This window comes from Anthonomus grandis, chromosome 9 (assembly GCF_022605725.1).
Source record: "Anthonomus grandis grandis chromosome 9, icAntGran1.3, whole genome shotgun sequence".
Taxonomy (NCBI): Eukaryota; Metazoa; Arthropoda; class Insecta; order Coleoptera; family Curculionidae; genus Anthonomus; species Anthonomus grandis.
In genome coordinates, this window is record NC_065554.1 from 19,613,264 (window position 1) to 19,630,814 (window position 17,551).

General features: G+C 31.1%; 1 protein-coding gene across 1 annotated transcript in view; it reads left to right on the plus strand.

The window, feature by feature from the left end:
- Window positions 1–17,004, plus strand: part of LOC126740280 (dorsal root ganglia homeobox protein-like) — a 115,048-nt gene extending 98,044 nt beyond the window's left edge. Inside the window, exons 7-8 of the mRNA XM_050446237.1 lie at window positions 12,881–13,017; window positions 16,446–17,004. Coding sequence (XP_050302194.1) covers window positions 12,881–13,017; window positions 16,446–16,780 — 472 coding nt within the window. The 3' untranslated portion in view covers window positions 16,781–17,004. The remainder of the gene's footprint in view (window positions 1–12,880; window positions 13,018–16,445) is intronic.
- The last annotated feature ends 547 nt before the right edge of the window (window positions 17,005–17,551 follow it).

The following is a 17,551-nucleotide window of genomic DNA, read 5'->3' on the forward strand; positions in this document are numbered from 1 at the left end:
TATCAGCCAAGGGAAGTAGGTCATTACCGTGCTGATTTTCGGTTTATTTTTAGATAAATATGTTATTGCACTTTTTATTACATTCTTATATGTATTAATAAATATCTATTGTGCCGCAATTTCATGACAAAAAGTTTTTAAAGTATAAAAGTTTATTGGTCATTAGTCAATAAAGTGAACAGTAACAGTAGAGGCAACATTTTTTTTTAAATAAATAAACCCCGAGTATTATAGTAAAGTCTAATAAATTAAGCATCGAAGAATTCCGTCATTCACAGTAATAAGAACCATGAATTTTTAAATTATCACATCATTTAAAATTATTATTTTTTTAAAGATTTTTCTTTTTTTTCCATAGTTTTCTTTCCGTTTTCTATGTTAAGCATATTTGAAATTGTGTTACCCCTTTTTATTTTTTTATTGTTGCCTCTAGTTTATATTTGAATATGGATATTCTATTGTTTGTATTTACTTTTTCATTTTTGTCAATGTCGATTTTTTTTCATTTAATTCCGGTAATTTTTTGTAACTTAATTACGTTTTTAGTATTTTAATTTTTACAATGTTATTTCGAATGAAATAAATATATTTTTTTATTATTTTGTTTGACTAAAGAGCAATATTATTCACTTATTTTTTGTTTGTTCCAGAATCACTATTAAGAAAAAACTTGAACTACAATAATTTTCATTACTTCAGTTTAAGTGCCGATTATTATTATATTTTTTATTGTTCTAATTTACTCTTTTTTGTTATTTTTTAATATAATTTTTGTATTTATTCAAAATATCTTAGGTTTCATTTTATTCACATATTTCTCTTATTATTTTATGGTTTTTTTGTAATTTTTTTCCATCCAATGCCTTTTTTACTATGTGATTCACAAAGTTGTATTGGAAGAGCTTTTTCATTGCAGAATATGATAAGCTCTTCGTGTTTCTAAAATTATATTTACACATGTGCAAAATTTTACATAAAATTTCAATTCTCAATTTATAAAACATTACAAAAATCAATATGGATGCAGTATTTTAATCTATAACTGGCAATCGAAAAATTTTAAATGAAAAATAAAAAAAAATATGAATAAAAGAAGATTATGAGCATTCCTTGCTGAAAATCATTTTTGGAAATAAATTAAGCAATCCATCAATCTAAGTCATGTTTGAAAAGGAAAAAGGGGTAATAATAATAAATATCAAATAAAAATTGAGTTTATATATTATCTATAAGTATATTAAATGACAAAAACAAATTTTGACCAAAAACCAAAAAGTTAATAAGTTTTTATTACAATAAAGTTAATAAAAATATATTTAAACTCAAAATTTTAACAACTACATTAAAGCTTATCGAACTGTATCTACATTTTACTAAATTCAGTTTAATTAAGACTAGAAATCTTCTATTTACTAGAAAGAATCGAAGGACTTAAACTCTGTTTAAGTCCAAAAGTTTGTATTCGTTTTAGCCATTTTGTCACCATTTTCAAATTCTAACTTTATAATATTTTAGGAAATGCAAGTTGCATTATTTGTAAATCCACAACTTTTTACAGTCTTGATCTAAGAACCGTCAAAATACTAAATTAATGGCGATAAATGTATTTTTGTATTCGAAGTTTTGCAAATAATAAATATAAACCTGGAAATACTGGACAAAAATATAGTACAAGGACATTTTTTAAAGTTCTGGGTTAGCATACGTTTAATTTTGGAAATTAAGAGTGTTGGCATAATATAGTGTAGAACAAGTCTTAATCTTTACCAAACCGCGATAAAATCATCTAATTTAAATGCAAATAATAGGGTCACGACCTTAGAACATTAAATTCCTAGAATAAGCCTACCTGCAAACCATAGGCGAAGTTGTTTAAGGTCAAATCCAATTTTTTACACAATATATGTACAGGGTGTTTCAAAATTCACTACATATAATTTAAGGGCGTATTCCTGAGGTCAAAATAAGACTTTTTCTTTCTCTAAATATGGGTCCTAAAATGCACCCCCTTCAAGCTACAGCCATCGCAAGAAGTGTAAAAAAAATCGATTTTTTAAAACTGTGTCTACAGTTTTGCATCAAATTTAACAAAATTTGGAATACCCCCATTATTTTAGGCGGTCTATTTACTTTTTATCTTAGAAAAGGCGTAAAACTAATTTTGAGGGGTAAACTAAGGAGGTGCACACTTTTGACGCCGTTTTATGCCATTTTATGTACGCATACATTTTTTAAGCGGCACGACATTTAACAATATATGGGTAGATTACAATTATTTACATTAAACAATGACGGTTTATAAAAATACAAAAATTGGTTAAAAAATTATTTAACATTTACTAACATAATAATTAATTATTTTTTAAATAAATAATAAACTTCTGAGAAACAAATATTTTTTTTTTATAAAAAGTGCTCGAAATGCGCACCCCCCGCTGCAATTCAAGCCTCCATTCGTCTTCTCATAGATTGTCTTACTCGCTCTAAAATTCCAGGAGTATTTTTTATTGTTTTAAAGGCATCAATAATTCTTTGCCTTAGGACCTCGAGCGAAGGCACTTGACCAGGATTATAGACGAGGCATTTTACATATCCCCAGAAAAAAAAATCCAGAGGGTTGCAGTCCGGGGAGCGTGGAGGCCATGGTATTGGGCCTGCTCAGAAAACACAAAGTTCAAATAGTCACGCACTGTTATACGGAAATGAGGGGGGAGGGGCACCGTCATGCATAAACCACATGTTCGCTCGCATATTTAAAGGTACATTGTCTAGTAAACCATTTAAATGGTGCTGTAGAAAGTCTAAATAAGTGTCGCCAACTAAAATTCTAGGAAAAAAGAAAGGACCAATTAACTCATCTCCCACTAAACCTGCCCATACATTAAGGCTAAAGTGCTCCTGGTGGTGAGATTGCCTAATTTCGTGCGGATTCTCTGCTGCCCAAACATGCACATTGTGAAAATTCACCACCCCTTCTCGCGAAAAATGAGCTTCGTCTGTGAATAGAATACTTGATAAAAAATTATTATCTCTCGCGCATCTCTGAAGTAACCACCTTGCAAACTGTAAGCGCCTTGGGAAATCTTGAGGTAGCAAAGCTTGAACTCTTTGAATATGGTATGGATACAAGCTATTTTCGTGCAAAACCCGCCAGGCAGTTGCATGAGAAACATCTAAATTCTGAGCTATTTGTCAGGTGCTTAGGCCAGGATCGTCGTCGATGGCATTCAAAATTTGCTCCTCTGTCACTGGGTTTCGTGCTTGTTGCGGTCTGCCTGCATTGTTCCTGGGGGTCCGAAAACTACCGTATTCCCTAAGATGCCGATGTGACTCTGAAAATGTTCGTACATTCGGGAGTCGGCGATCAGGAAACCTTAACTGATACAATCTTTGAGCTTTATACGCGTTACCATCAGCAAGACCATAAACAAGATGGATGTCTGCAAGATGTTTAAATGAATAACGTTCATTTTCCATTTTAGCAATGTTAGCGTTTAGAAATAAAACATGGGAATAAAAACTACACTTTAAATCTAAAACGGGAAGTAAACTACTAGAATTAAACAAAGTCAACAATGACAGTAAATTTATTTTACACCAAATGTCAAGCAAGTTACAAAATGTCTAAAACAAATACTCACAGCCTACTACTAAAACCTCAAAAAAATTTTTCCTTGATTTTTTATTTCTCTTATTCACTTTTCCTTTATTCACCACGATTCCTTTTATTCACCGGCGATTTTCTCATAAACTAATAGTCGTATGTCGTATGGTCTATTTTTTGGTGTAGCTTAATTTAAAAAAAAATTTATGTACACATAAAATTTTGGTCGTCAAAAGTGTGCACCCCCTCAGTTTACTCCTTAAAATCAGTTTTACACCTTTTCTAAAATAAAGAGTAAATAGACCACCTAAAATAACGGGGGTATTCCAAATTTCGTTAAATTTGATGCAAAGCTGTAGACACAGTTTTAAAAAATCGGTTTTTTTTACACTTCTTACGATGGCTGTAGCTTGAGGGGGGTGCATTTTAGGACCCATGTTTATAAGAAAAAAAAAGTCTTATTTTGACCTCAGGAATACGCCCTTAAAATATATGTAGTGAATTTTGAAACACCCTGTATATTTTTTTATTTCACTGAATATTTTTTATGTATTGTATTTTGTAAAAAATGTACTCTTTAAGAGTTTCGTTCATTTGCTAACTAATAATCTATATTTTGATAGTAATCAATAAATAAAAAAGATTCTTAACAAAAAAGTTAATGAAAAAAGCAACTTACTTAAAAAATGCAAAGTACAATACCTCTATGCTACGTCCAAGTATCCGATGTTGCCTTCTAGATATTTTTGCATATGTGTGAAGGTAGCGTGCGATTGATATCCAGCAACCAAAATCTAGAATTTGTCGTTTGCCAGCAACCTATTTATAGTCCGCGCCCACTATTATTTAATCTATATAATACCCGTATCTCCTGAAATTCTCAAGGAATTTTAATACTCTTTTATTCAGATATTAACAATCAATAACTAAATCACCCTCTACAAACTAAAGTTTTTTTGTGAAAATTAATTAAAAAGTCGAATGTTAAAGGAATAAAAAAGACTCAATAATTTTTAACCAAAAAACTATCGTTTGTAGAAATTTGCAACAATGCTAGGGTCCGTTTAGATATTTATTATATATTATAGCTTAATTCAATTCCTTGTAAATTAACTTTTTAATTAATTTTCACAAAAAAACCTTAGTTTATCGAGGTTTATACACAGTATAAACCGATTTAGTTATCCATTGTAGATATATCTAGACAAAAAATTATTAAAACTCCTTTGGAATTCCACGAGATTTATATTGATTGAATAACAGTGGGCGCGGACTATAAATATGTTGCTGGCAAACGACATATGCTGCGGTCTCGATTTTTGGTTGCTGGATATCGAACGGACACTACCTTCATTTTTTCATACATTATTTTTGAGACATTTCGAGTTCGAGTAAGCAAAAAATTTGCCAGATTATAATAATATACTTAATTAGCCATTTTTATTAATATTTTCTTAAATGAAATGAAGGGAAAAAGCTTCATTTTGGTGTCCAATAGTCATTAAATGCTTCACAGATATATATGTCGCCTTTTATAATATTATAACCTAGAAACTGACGCCTAACTCGTCTGTGAAAGAAACTACTTGAATTTCCTCTTTCCCAATATAAGTATGTGACCCACATTATATCATTTATCATTTTTTAGCAAAAAGGAAGTTTTTAGTTCTAATATCATTAAAAAAAATGCACTGAAACCATTGAAAATATCGTTTTGATACTAATACTGTACAAAAGGTGCACTGTTGCTATTTTGTGTGCAAATTCGGCGATTCAAAGAATCCAAAATTATAATATAATTATTATTAGTGATTAGTGTAAATCTAGTACAAAATAGTTTTGGTTATTAAACGAAATTCACTCTTTCTTTTGCTTTATAATAAAAAATGCAATTCAGTTTCTGCTAATTTTAATAATTTATTATGTCACTTTATTTTCTTTTGTTAAAATTGAGTAATCACTGGCAACATGGAATACTAAGCATGTTTATCAACAAAATATCTCCTCTGCCCCCTATACAGATGTTGAGCTCAATTCAAAGCAGCCAATGTTTATTCTAGTATATTCACACACATCGTTTACCATTATCACAGAAAATTATGAATATGAAGTAAAAAACAGATAAAAAAAGTTCTAATAGCCTGAAATAAAATGCCTGGAATAAAATAGAAAATTTCTTTAAATACGTAAAAAATATGCAAAAATTCGTGGAGGATATCATCGTAGAAACATCTAAAACTACTCTAAAAATCTCGAAAAAACAAATTTCTACAATATGTAACAATGCAAATGCCTAAAATATATGATTTTTTTTCAATTCAAGAAAGATATTAATATCGCGATTAAAAAGAGTGAAATGCTTGGAATAAAATAAAAAAATAATTTAAGTACAGAAAAAAAATGCAAAATTATTTTAATCTCTAAGAAAACAAAAATTACTTCAAATGCTTAGACTTAAGACAAAATTACTTCAGAAACTGACAAAACGTAAAAAAATAATTTCCAACTTCTAGATGACATTACAAATTTCGTGTGTCTAAAATATATGAAAAATTATTTTCAAACTACAGAATATATTAAATGCCTGACACAAAATAAGAATTGTATTTAAAAGCGTGGAACAAAAATTACTTCTAAGAGTGTAAAAAATACTGCTAAAAACGTGGAAAATTATTTTTGATTTCTGTAAAATAGTCATAAACCATGTAAATTTAGATGAGATTAAAATAGAGCCCAAGTCAAGAAGAGAACCCTTCTTGGAAAATTTTAACTAGAACCTTAAAACCAGTATTTCTTATATTTTATTAAATTTTAATCTTTACTAAACCGCGACAAAATTATGTAATTCAAATGTAATTAACGGGTTGACGGCGGGATGATTACAAAACTAGGAAAAGGCCCGTAAATCCGTTGATATTATCACCGTAATCCCGGCAATTTTATTCTTTTAAAACGTGCGCGCCAAAAGCAAACAAAATTACCGGGAGCCCAGTTAATTTTCAGTAACGCTGCCGTAACCGCAAACGCGATTTCGGGTTTTCTTTGATCTCACCTGTCTGCTAATTAGTTGATTAATTAATTGCGCAGTTGCTCTAATTTGCCCGCACCACTTATTAATGAGCAACAGCAATATTAATGTAATTATCTTTCAGGTGTTCGGATCCCGAACAGATTAACTATCAATTTCTAATGAACGCGCAATCCCTTTTCATGATTTAATATGATTCCATATTAAATAAAAAGCATTTTTGTTATCGATTTAAAAGAGAAAATCCTTCGGCCATAATTCCCTGGAGTATTTTAAGTAAAAGCATGTCAGCAAACATTATTAAATACGCCAAACAAACAGGCTTTCCTGTATATCGGCAAATGTAATAGAAGAAACGTGACATTTTGATTTATTTATACTTAGTGGAGGCGAATAAATGGAAGTCGACTCTCGAATATTATTTCGAGAGCGAAATGTCAACCTCGACTTTTATTTATTTTTCACATTACCGTGTTTTATTGCCTCCGATGTTTGCTCCGGAGTGCTTTACTTTATGTCGTTTTTATCATTTTTCGTGGCTTTTATTTTCTATTAGTGCAGGTTCCGCTCGATTGATGCATAACTTAAATCGATATTATATACACTTCCTTTTATATCACCTTGAGTCTCTTATTTTTTGAAAATCGTCGAGGACCATGGGGAGGTTAATATATGTCCACACATATTTTAATTAAAACATAGGGTTTTATTAAAGCTACAATAAAAGTAATGCTTTTGCAAACCAAAAAAAATTCTGAACATATTACAAAAGTTTGCACACATAACAAGATTCTAATTTACTTCAATTTTTCGGCTTCAGTAGAATTGGCGTCATCGCAGGTTTCACAACCATTAGACTTCTTACTGTGTTTACCGCAAGCATATTTTCGACATTTTGAACAAACTATGGTGGATTTTGCTAACTTGCAACATGAATGACATCGTCCTTTTCCAGATTGAGATACTGTTGGAGCTACAGCTTGAATGGGTTTAAGTTCAAGTATGTTTTCCTTGCCATGCGCTACAAAGTTCTGCAATCCATTTAAATTTGTAACTCCTCTTTCAATAGCAGGAAGCGACATTGCAAATCCCAATTCTTCAAAAACAAACGACAACGAAATAGGAAGAAAGCATTGATGGATGCAATATTCAACCGAGTAAAAAAAAACAGAGAGTGGCCATCTTCGTGTTGATCGCTTGGAGGTATATTTTCTTGCCATCTGATCTATGGTATCAACATCTCCTTTGGTCTCATTATAAAAAAGGTTACAATCTGATTTATTTTTATATTGACTGCTAATAGCATCATCAGAATGTTGTGTTGATAAAAACAAAAGTACCTTTGTAGACTTCTCACGTACTTAAGAATAACTGGTGCGTTTCCAGACTTCGGATCGTAAAATACAAACATATTTGTGTGAACACGCCTTCCCTCTATTTTCATTAGTACTTCTGGGATGTTTTCAATTCTGCTACGACTAAGGTCAGACCATAGTTTGTGTAAAGATTCCTCTACTAATTCCACAAAAGTATAATATCTTTCTGTCTTTACATTACATCCAGAATTTCTAATTGGATATAGTAGTCGTTTTACTATTCTATGTGGACCCCTAAAAGCTGGTGTGCTGTTTATGGGTTTTCCTGCTTACACTTCCATGCGCAAAATGTAACGGGTTGAATAATCTGCAAGCATTCGTATAAAAACTCATTTACATTTTTTGAAAAAAAAAACCTTAAAAAGGACATCTGCCTCGAAACAAAGATAACATTTCATCTATCACAACCTTCATTTTTGGTGTAAAATATCTTAAAATTTTATCATTCAGGGAATCACAAATTTTAAGTAATGGTGCAAATTTGTCTACCTTTTTTCTCTCAGCTCTGGTGTTTTTACCTCAAATCTTAAAATTTGTATCAGTTGTCGGAACCTGTTTCGACTCATCGTAGCGATATACGCTGATTGGCCAAATTTTTTAGACAACAAATCGTGATAATTCAATTTTGTATCATCATTAGCTCCCATCCAAATCAAAACACCAAGCAAAGCCAAAATCTCGGTATCATCTGTTTTTGCAGGTGTTTACGCCAAACGAAATGGGGAAAAGGGAGTTACCGTCACAACCGTAAAAAGATATCGTAGGGTAAACTACTGATGAACATCAATAAATATCAGATTCAGAACGGACCGAGGGGAGTTGTTTATTGTCCACCATAAAGGTTTTTTTTAAGATTATGTGGAAATTATTTAAATTATCAAAATTTAATTATCAAGAACCACTAATTATTAAGTATTTTTAGGGAAAGGGTTTCCTAGAAATTTGGGTTAAATAAAATGTTGTGGGTATTTTTTAACCCTCCCTTCGTACTGCTAGGGTTAAGCCAACAAAAAAATAAATTGGTATTTAAAATATTAATATATTAACCACTTAAAATGAACTAAATAGTAAAAATTAAAAATGTGTAAAAAGCAACATGACATTTTAATGCATTTATTAGTACAGAAGAATAAACGTTTGGAGCTTTTTATTTTCTATTGGGACGTTTTGCTTAATTTATGCATAACTTAAATAGAGATGATGTACATTTCCTTTTAGGCAATTTAGTTATATCTATCATATTAGTAGAACAATTAGTTTAACTAATTTTTTTTAGTTTAACTCGTTTTACTCATTTTTTTAAAAATCTAGCAGAACAAAAACAGATTAAATAAAATTGAAATGTTTAAATAATCATTAAAAATAAAAGTTAAAAAATGTTATTAAATATTAAAATAATAAAAGTGAATAAGATAGGAAAATTCCTATAAAGGTGGCAATTTTACTCGATTGAATACATATCTTAAATGCACCACGTCTTTTAATACAGAATAAATATAATATTAAACGAGATATCAAAAATAATCTATGTCATGCTTAAAATTTAACCTCTTTATGGGATTTTAAGAGGAAGTTACATATTTCTAGCTAACTTGAAGTTGCTGTTTCGTCGAAATATTTTTGTTTCTTTCCTGCAGCAGACTCGACTCAGAAAGTATTTTTCAATGACCTCAGGAGTTTTCGTTTTGTAGTTTCCTTTTTGCATCAGATCTCTACTATACACACCAATTCTATTATGTGTCCCATTTGATATCTGATTGTTTAAAGCTCTCTGACAATTTTTTTGTGTACAAAAAGTTTCACACTACATGTCACTCTTCAAAAATTTGGTGTGTTTTTTTGATGTTATCTTTTACCCAGGACTAGCACAATCCTTGATGTCCTTACAAAAGTTCCAATTTCTCCAGTTTCAGTTTTGATGGAACCTTGGGGATCGCAAAATTTCTGCATTCAGAACTGCCTGTCATATTACTTGGATATGTATGTTATTGTAGGTTCTTCTATTATTTTCTCTTGCACATTTGAGTATTGCAAATAATTTCTATTTAAAAGTCCGATGCAAGAGTTCCTAATGAATAAAATATCTCATGTCTTTGTTTTTGTCTAAAAATTCCAGCCCTCACACCTTCGGCGGTCTTTAATTTGTCGTTTTATCATTTTACTCTTTTTTGATACACAATTATAAAAAGTGAACAAAAGTTATATCTGAAAATTATGTGAGTGTCGAAACATTAAATTTGCACAATCAAATACTTAAATACCCAGACGGCACCCAATATCCCTGGAATATCTCACGAATATGCCATATATTGTATATGCAGAAGCAATATTCGTGGCATATATTTACCAGATACGCACCGAATATTTAATTTTCATATCTGCAGATATTCTAGTGGCAAAATAAATAAAACTTTTTTTTCTATTTTTTTAATAAACTACATATTTTGTAATTAATTTTCAAAATTTCGTTTAGTGTGTATGTATTTCATTTTTGCAGTTAATATACCACTTCAAAAATAATTATTATTTAGATATATTATTATATCTTTAGTTGTTTTCTTCTGCTCCAATACAATTGAGTTATTGTCAATTATTTAGCTAAAGCATTAGAGCTCTCAGAAAAATGTAAGTACCGATAATCGGTGACTGTCATCTGCCTTCATTATGACTTTATCATGCTCTGATTTACTATGTAAGGATTTATGTTCTTATTTAATTTATTACCAATATTGAATTTTTTTTTATTTTTTAAAAATAGAGATACTTTTGCAAGCCAGCTCAAAGAAAAATAAAACATATAGAATAACAAAAAAATATTACTGAACATTCTTTATTTTTAATTTTTTTACTCTTACATATTTAGTTTAATCCACAAGAGTTTGTTTTTATATTTTTTAAATTTTTATATATAATAATTTTTGTTTTAGTTTTCTCCTATAAAATGTATAGTTTTTATCGGTTGTCAAGTTCAATGTTTATTTAGCGTTGTATTTATAAAATATTTGTTTTATTATTTTTTTCTAATCCAATTACCCTCAATCTAATGACACTTTAAAACATTTTGAGAAGAAATAATAAAACATGCCATGATATTTGTTTTACATTAGTTTGTTTCTCAATTTATTTATGTACAAATGTTCTCAATTTACAGTAAGTAACATTTCGTTATTTTTTTTGCTCTGCATGGTATTTTTTATTTTTATTGCAAAAGAATGTTTACCTGAATGTATCTTTAAGAAAAGAATAAGAAATTGTGTCTTCATAAATTAAAAAAAAATAAAAAGGAAACATGTCAATGGGTATCGATTTGACAACATTCACAAAATATTTGAGTTGGAAAAACGCAGTTTGGAATAAGTTTTAAAGAGGTTGATGGAACTAGAGAACCACCATATCTTTATTATAGATCCTTCTTTGGCAATTCAATTAACAGTCATTGAGTAGTAAATGGGATAATTTTTCTTGTGTAGATGAATACTATTCAAAAAGACACTTTATTTAAATTATGACAAAAGGGGGTGGTTTAATTTGAATGTTGGAGTGGGAGAAGCTTAAGGATGGCTGATATCTTGACAAAAATATGGTGGTTCTAGCTTTTCCAACCTCTATGGCAATTATTATAAACAGCATTCGTGCAACTTTTATATTTTACGAAATATTCACATTGACACTTTTCAAAATGATATCCTGTATAAATAGTTAGATATGCCTTGCACATATTATAAAAAATATTGCAGGCACATAAATTAAATAACCCCAATATATGCAACAGATATTTCTGGCATATATGAATATGCCAACTAGATATTCTGGGCATATGCATGTAATGTGTTTGTGCTGTCTGGGTAAATTGTCTAAAAATGCGGTTAAGGCAATTTCGCATTATATTTTTTGGATGAAAATAATAATAAATAAAATAGAGTTAGTCAAAATAATACCTTAAAAATATAATAGAACTGTAGAATGAAGTACAATGTCGATCGTTTATATTTTTTTGGCCTTTACTTTCTACTAATGTATGTTTTTCTCGATTGATGCATAACTTAAATGGATACAATATACACTGTTCAGCTTTGTTCTGTGCTTTTAACAATATAAAAATATATATATGGTCACATTAGAGTTTTTTGAAATAATTTGACGAATAGAGTAAGTGCAAGTCAACGCCCCCTATCGGATTTTTGAAAGCAGTAAAGAGATTTTTAACCAAAGCTTATTTTAAAAGAATCGGCCTACCCAGAGACGACACGAGCTGTTTTTGCACACTTAAGCTTAGAACTCCCTCCACCAGTTTATTTTTATTAGACAGAAATTCTCATTAAAACTTTTTTGTGTGGAAATGTTTGAAGATTATTGCTATGATATTTTGGGATCCCTGTTATTGTAAATTTTTTGAAGTAGCTGTAACGCCGTTAGTTAGTTTCTGAGATACAGTTTCTTACCTCCCTTAAGTGGCCCCGGTACATTATTTTCTAAGACCTAAATAAATTCATGAATAAAACTTATAAATACTTATAAGTATATCATTCTGAACAATTCTTATATTATTTTGAAAAAATCTAAATAAAATCTTATCCAAAGCCATCCAAGCGTACCGCAAAAAAGCAGATAAGAAACACGGGGATTTTCAGCATTTTAAATTCCATTTCACCCCTCCGCTAATACGCCATTAGGCTTTAGTGCATCCCCCCAAACCAATTTAAATAAATAATAGGATATTTTTATGATGCTGCGGCTGCCGGGGCTAATTTGATCATCTGCATTATTAACGGCAAAAGAACATTGCGAATTTTCCAATTACTTTGCGTAATACCCAAGAAAAAAAAAACATAATTCTTCAGAACTTTTAATGTTAATTTTTATTTGTTTTAGCGCTACGGGTGGTTTTAGGCCAGTGCTGGACAGTGGTAACGGACCGAGAAACACCCCGCCATCCCTTTTCTTCCCACCCCATTTGGCCTCTCATATCGGCTCTCAATTCTCGCCGCCCTTATTTCCAAGCCTTAAAGGTAAGTCCCCTAGCTATTAAAATGTTAATGCCTGATTGAATTTAAAACTTTTTTACAGTCAATATTTTCTGGTATATCGACGAAATCGAGTTTAAAAGTTTATTCAAGGTATAAATTCTCGAGGGTCCCAGGTGCAAATTACCATGGAGCAAATTGATAATTTCCTATATAGATTTCACTCCCGAGATATTTATGAGGGTTTTTATGGTATTAGGGTAATAAGGTTATATAAGGCATTGATATAAAGCCCGTTATTTCGCTTTAAAATTTATTATTTATGGTTTGAGTGGCAACACTGCCTTTATTTTTCCTAATATAATTATCGAATAGGTCGGACCGAGGACTGAACGGTGTTTGTTCTGTTGCCATTACAAATAAAATTATTTTTTTTTATTTTTTGCCTGATGTAACTTAATAAGAGTATAAAGAAAAAAAATCGACAGGATGTTTGAGAATCTGACTTAAGGACACAGTAGAAAATAATAAAGGTATGAAACTGTTAGGGACAGAATCGTCGAAGAGAAGACCAATAATAAAAAATATAAAAGCCGAGAACGGATCAATTATATCAGACAGAAAACAAATTATATCAAAAATTTTAAGTTTCTACCAGGATCTATACACCTCAAGAAGACCAGACCACACCTTCTCGCCGACACACATTCTCAACATAGGATCGGAAGAAGTCCCCGAGGAAGATCTCATAACAATAAAAATGCTAAATAGTCCTATGGTTGGAACCTTTGGTGAGACACTCAAATCACAAGACAGTTTTACTACTAACCAAGAATCTTTATTTTATTCTCGACACGTGTTTCGCTAACGGTGTAAGCATCTTCGAGAGAAGATTAAAATTCATCAAAGAGTTTTTATCTTCTTGAACTTTTGGTAAGCGGTAAAACTATCTCGTGATTTTAGAAATGTTTAAGAAGGATACTAGAGGATAAACTAAAAGTACTTCTGAGCAATTTTTATCATAAGGAAGAATACGGATCGCATGGAAGAACGCGGAAGTAATCTTACTATATAAAAAAGGTGATTCCAAAAATATCCAGAACTATCGCCTTGTAACAAGAATTAACATAAACTTCTAACAAGAATTATTACTAAGAAATACTAAACGGGTACCAGTCAAACGAACAGTCTGGATTCAGAAAATGATCTGGTACAGTAAACCACTCATATATACACTATGATTCAGACGACCACAGAATACCAACAATGCATTCTCTCAATATACTCCAGAGCTACTCAGCTAGATACTCGAGCACTCTACCTTCCATGTAAAAATCGAAAGAGATAAAGTCAACACAGAGAGAGGTAAAACAATTTAGAGATAATATGGAAACACTTTGGATTAATATTAACGGGAGTTAAATTAACCACCCAAACGTTTTGTTGATGATATTGTACTCATTACTAGCGATGTAGATCAGCTTCAAACTATGTTGCAACAACTAAAGAATGTATCGGGTCAAATCGGACTGGAAATAAACTACGAAAAAACAAAAGTAATGAGTAGTGACGAAATTAAAGTGTTATTAACAACAAAAAAATAGAAAAAGCGAGTACATATATATGGAACATAAGATCAGAATAGGAAAGAAAAATCAGAGAGAAGAAATTAAAAGAAGGGTTGCACTAAGGTGGGCTGCATATGGGAAGAAATATATACTTAAAAATAAACATATAGGTACCAATACACTTTAATAGAAAGTTGTATGATAGCGGTATCTTACCAGTGACAACTTACGGACTATCAGAGAGCTATTGAAAGGCGATGTTGGGCATTAGTATAAGAGACATAATAATAAATGAGAGGAAGAAGGAAGGTGACAAATGTACTGAAAAGAATAGCTTAACTTAAATGGCAATGGGTTGGCCATATAGCAAGAAGTAACTTAGATAGTTAGACATCAACAAGGTAGAGACCGTAACAAACATAAAGTCCTATTTTCGTTATAAAGAACATATAAGAAAATTCAATGAAGGTTTTTAGTTTGCAGCAGTATTATAGTAAATTAAGATAAACGTTAAATTCCTGATTAACCTTCATGGCTGGCAACACTGCCTTTGTTCTGTCAAAGTACATCGATTGGGTCGGAGGGATAGCTGAACGATCCTTTGCCTTTTCATCAAATTCTCCATCTTTTGCTCCCCAAAAATATGAGTTTTTTATTTATTATTTTTTTAATTATTTTCTTTTATATATTTCCCTTTGTTGTTTTACAAATTAATAAAGGAAATATTTAAAAAAAAGCTAATTGTACCAAAAACTTTGAATTTGCGATGGAATGCGGTCTTAATATTTTTTATTATACAATGGGTAACGTAAAACTTAATTAAATTCTTTGAGGAAAATGTTAATATAATATTTAAAAAAATGTATTATACAAATAAAACAATTTATATTTAATAGGATAAAACCTTTGCAGCAATAGAGCCTTGCCCTCTATTGCTCTTTCTTCTTAATAGGTCGAACCGAGGACTAAACGGTTCGTAATCATTTCCATTCTTTATTTTGTCGTTATTATAACTAAGGTGAATTTTTTTTAAATTTTTTGAATTGTGTGAAGTATGTAAAGACAGAACACTAAATAAACAAAAACCATTACGTTATATTTCTGATTAATCTCTATGGCTAGCAACACTGCCTTCGATTTCTCAAAATTCATCAAAGGGGTCGGAGGGAGTATTGAACGGTCCTTGGCCTTTTGATGGAATTTTCCATATTTTGTTTCACAAAAATATAAGCTTTTTAATTACTATTTATTTAATTGTGATGAGCAGCACTTCGCACAACATTAAAAATGTAATAAACAAAAACGTAATTTTAGCGTAATTCACTTAAGTTAAATCACACTGCACGTATCATTTCTTATATAAATACGATCAGCTAGGTCGCATCGAGCAACAGCATTCGCTGTTGTGATACCTACCGTTCATGATACCACGAACGTCACGTGAAGTTAGGGCTTTCAGAAAAGCGTTTTAAAATTTTAGTTTTTTAAAAATTCATAACTTTTACAATACTGCTCAGAAAATTCTGGAAAAAGATTTCATGTAAAAAACCACTTGCGAAGATTTAAAAAAAAATCATGTCTGACCCAAATATCCAAAACTGACAACAATACCTTCATTTAACTTGTTTGCTTATATCAAATTAACTGAACGGAAGTCTAAACGGTTTCGTGTTTCCTTGGCTGATTCTTATGAAATTGCGGACGAACGGAGGACTGAACGGTTTAACGTTGGCTTTTAAGATTGTCCCATATGTAGTTTACTTACCATTCACCGCAAGCTGAAAAAACAAACTCATATCGTTCTTATATTTCTTTACATATATTTACCTCTCTATATATTTCTATATTCTTTAAAAATGTTCTTTAACACCAAATTTAATCAAAATATATTTTTTTTAATTTCAGGTTTCCCGGGTCTTTGCTCGTGCTGCCCAATCAAACCGCTCTCCTCCCACCACCACCTGCTCCCCACCACCGATCACACAGCCAATCCGAGCTCGCCGATTCCCAACGACCAGAGACAATCCAGCGTTGCCGAGCTGCGCAGAAAAGCTCAAGAACATTCCGCGGCGCTACTGCAGAGCTTACAACACGTTGCCAATTTTCAACATGCGGCCGGTCTAAATTTTCCACTGTTGCCGCCGCTTACTTTACAAGCTTTACAGCGGAAACACGAGGTGGGTAGTGGAGGAATGAGTCCACCGGAAGAGGGCGTAGTTAAGGATCATTCACCAGCATAAGCGGAGTGTGCGCGGGGGTTTTATGTTTAGTCAATTTGCTGAGTGTCAAATTTGGATCAAAATTTTAATATTTTGTATATAATGGTGTATTTAGTATTATTGTTACCAATAACGTGATGTGATCAAAGTATTATTAGAATAAAATTGTGTAAATGTGTAAATAGACAGTATGCAATATTTTAAATTAGAGAGAATTAGGTGAATAAAATGACGTTTTAAACCCATTTTGTTTTTTTTTTGTTCTGAAACCTATTGTAACTTTATTTGTCTTGTTGTGACACTAAAATTGGATATTATTTTGACGAGCATATGAAAACAATATTGTGCGCTAATAAACCTTCACGTCAGGCAACACTGCCCAGATTTTGATTAAATTAATCTAATTGGTGAAACGGAGGTCTAGATTGATTCACTGGGTTTAAAAGAACCAACTGTTCTCTGAGACGACTTCACTATATAATAATTATATCAACTACCTATATTAAAAAAAAAACAAAAGAATGTCTCGGTCTCAAAAAATGTTATTAATCAAGAGTGTGTGTACCATGTGATCGAGTTGGTCGTGTTATAACTAAGTATACTAATAAGTATACTAAATGGTTCCAACGGAGGACTAAACGGTGTACGGTGTAGCGGTTGTATAATAGTTTTCCACAAGACATCTTCATTACAACCTCATAAAGTGTATTTTTTTTAATATTAATCTTTTAAAAGGTCAGATTTGTGACCAATCTTTAATAATGCATTTGTTCTTTCTAAGATAGGTCGAGT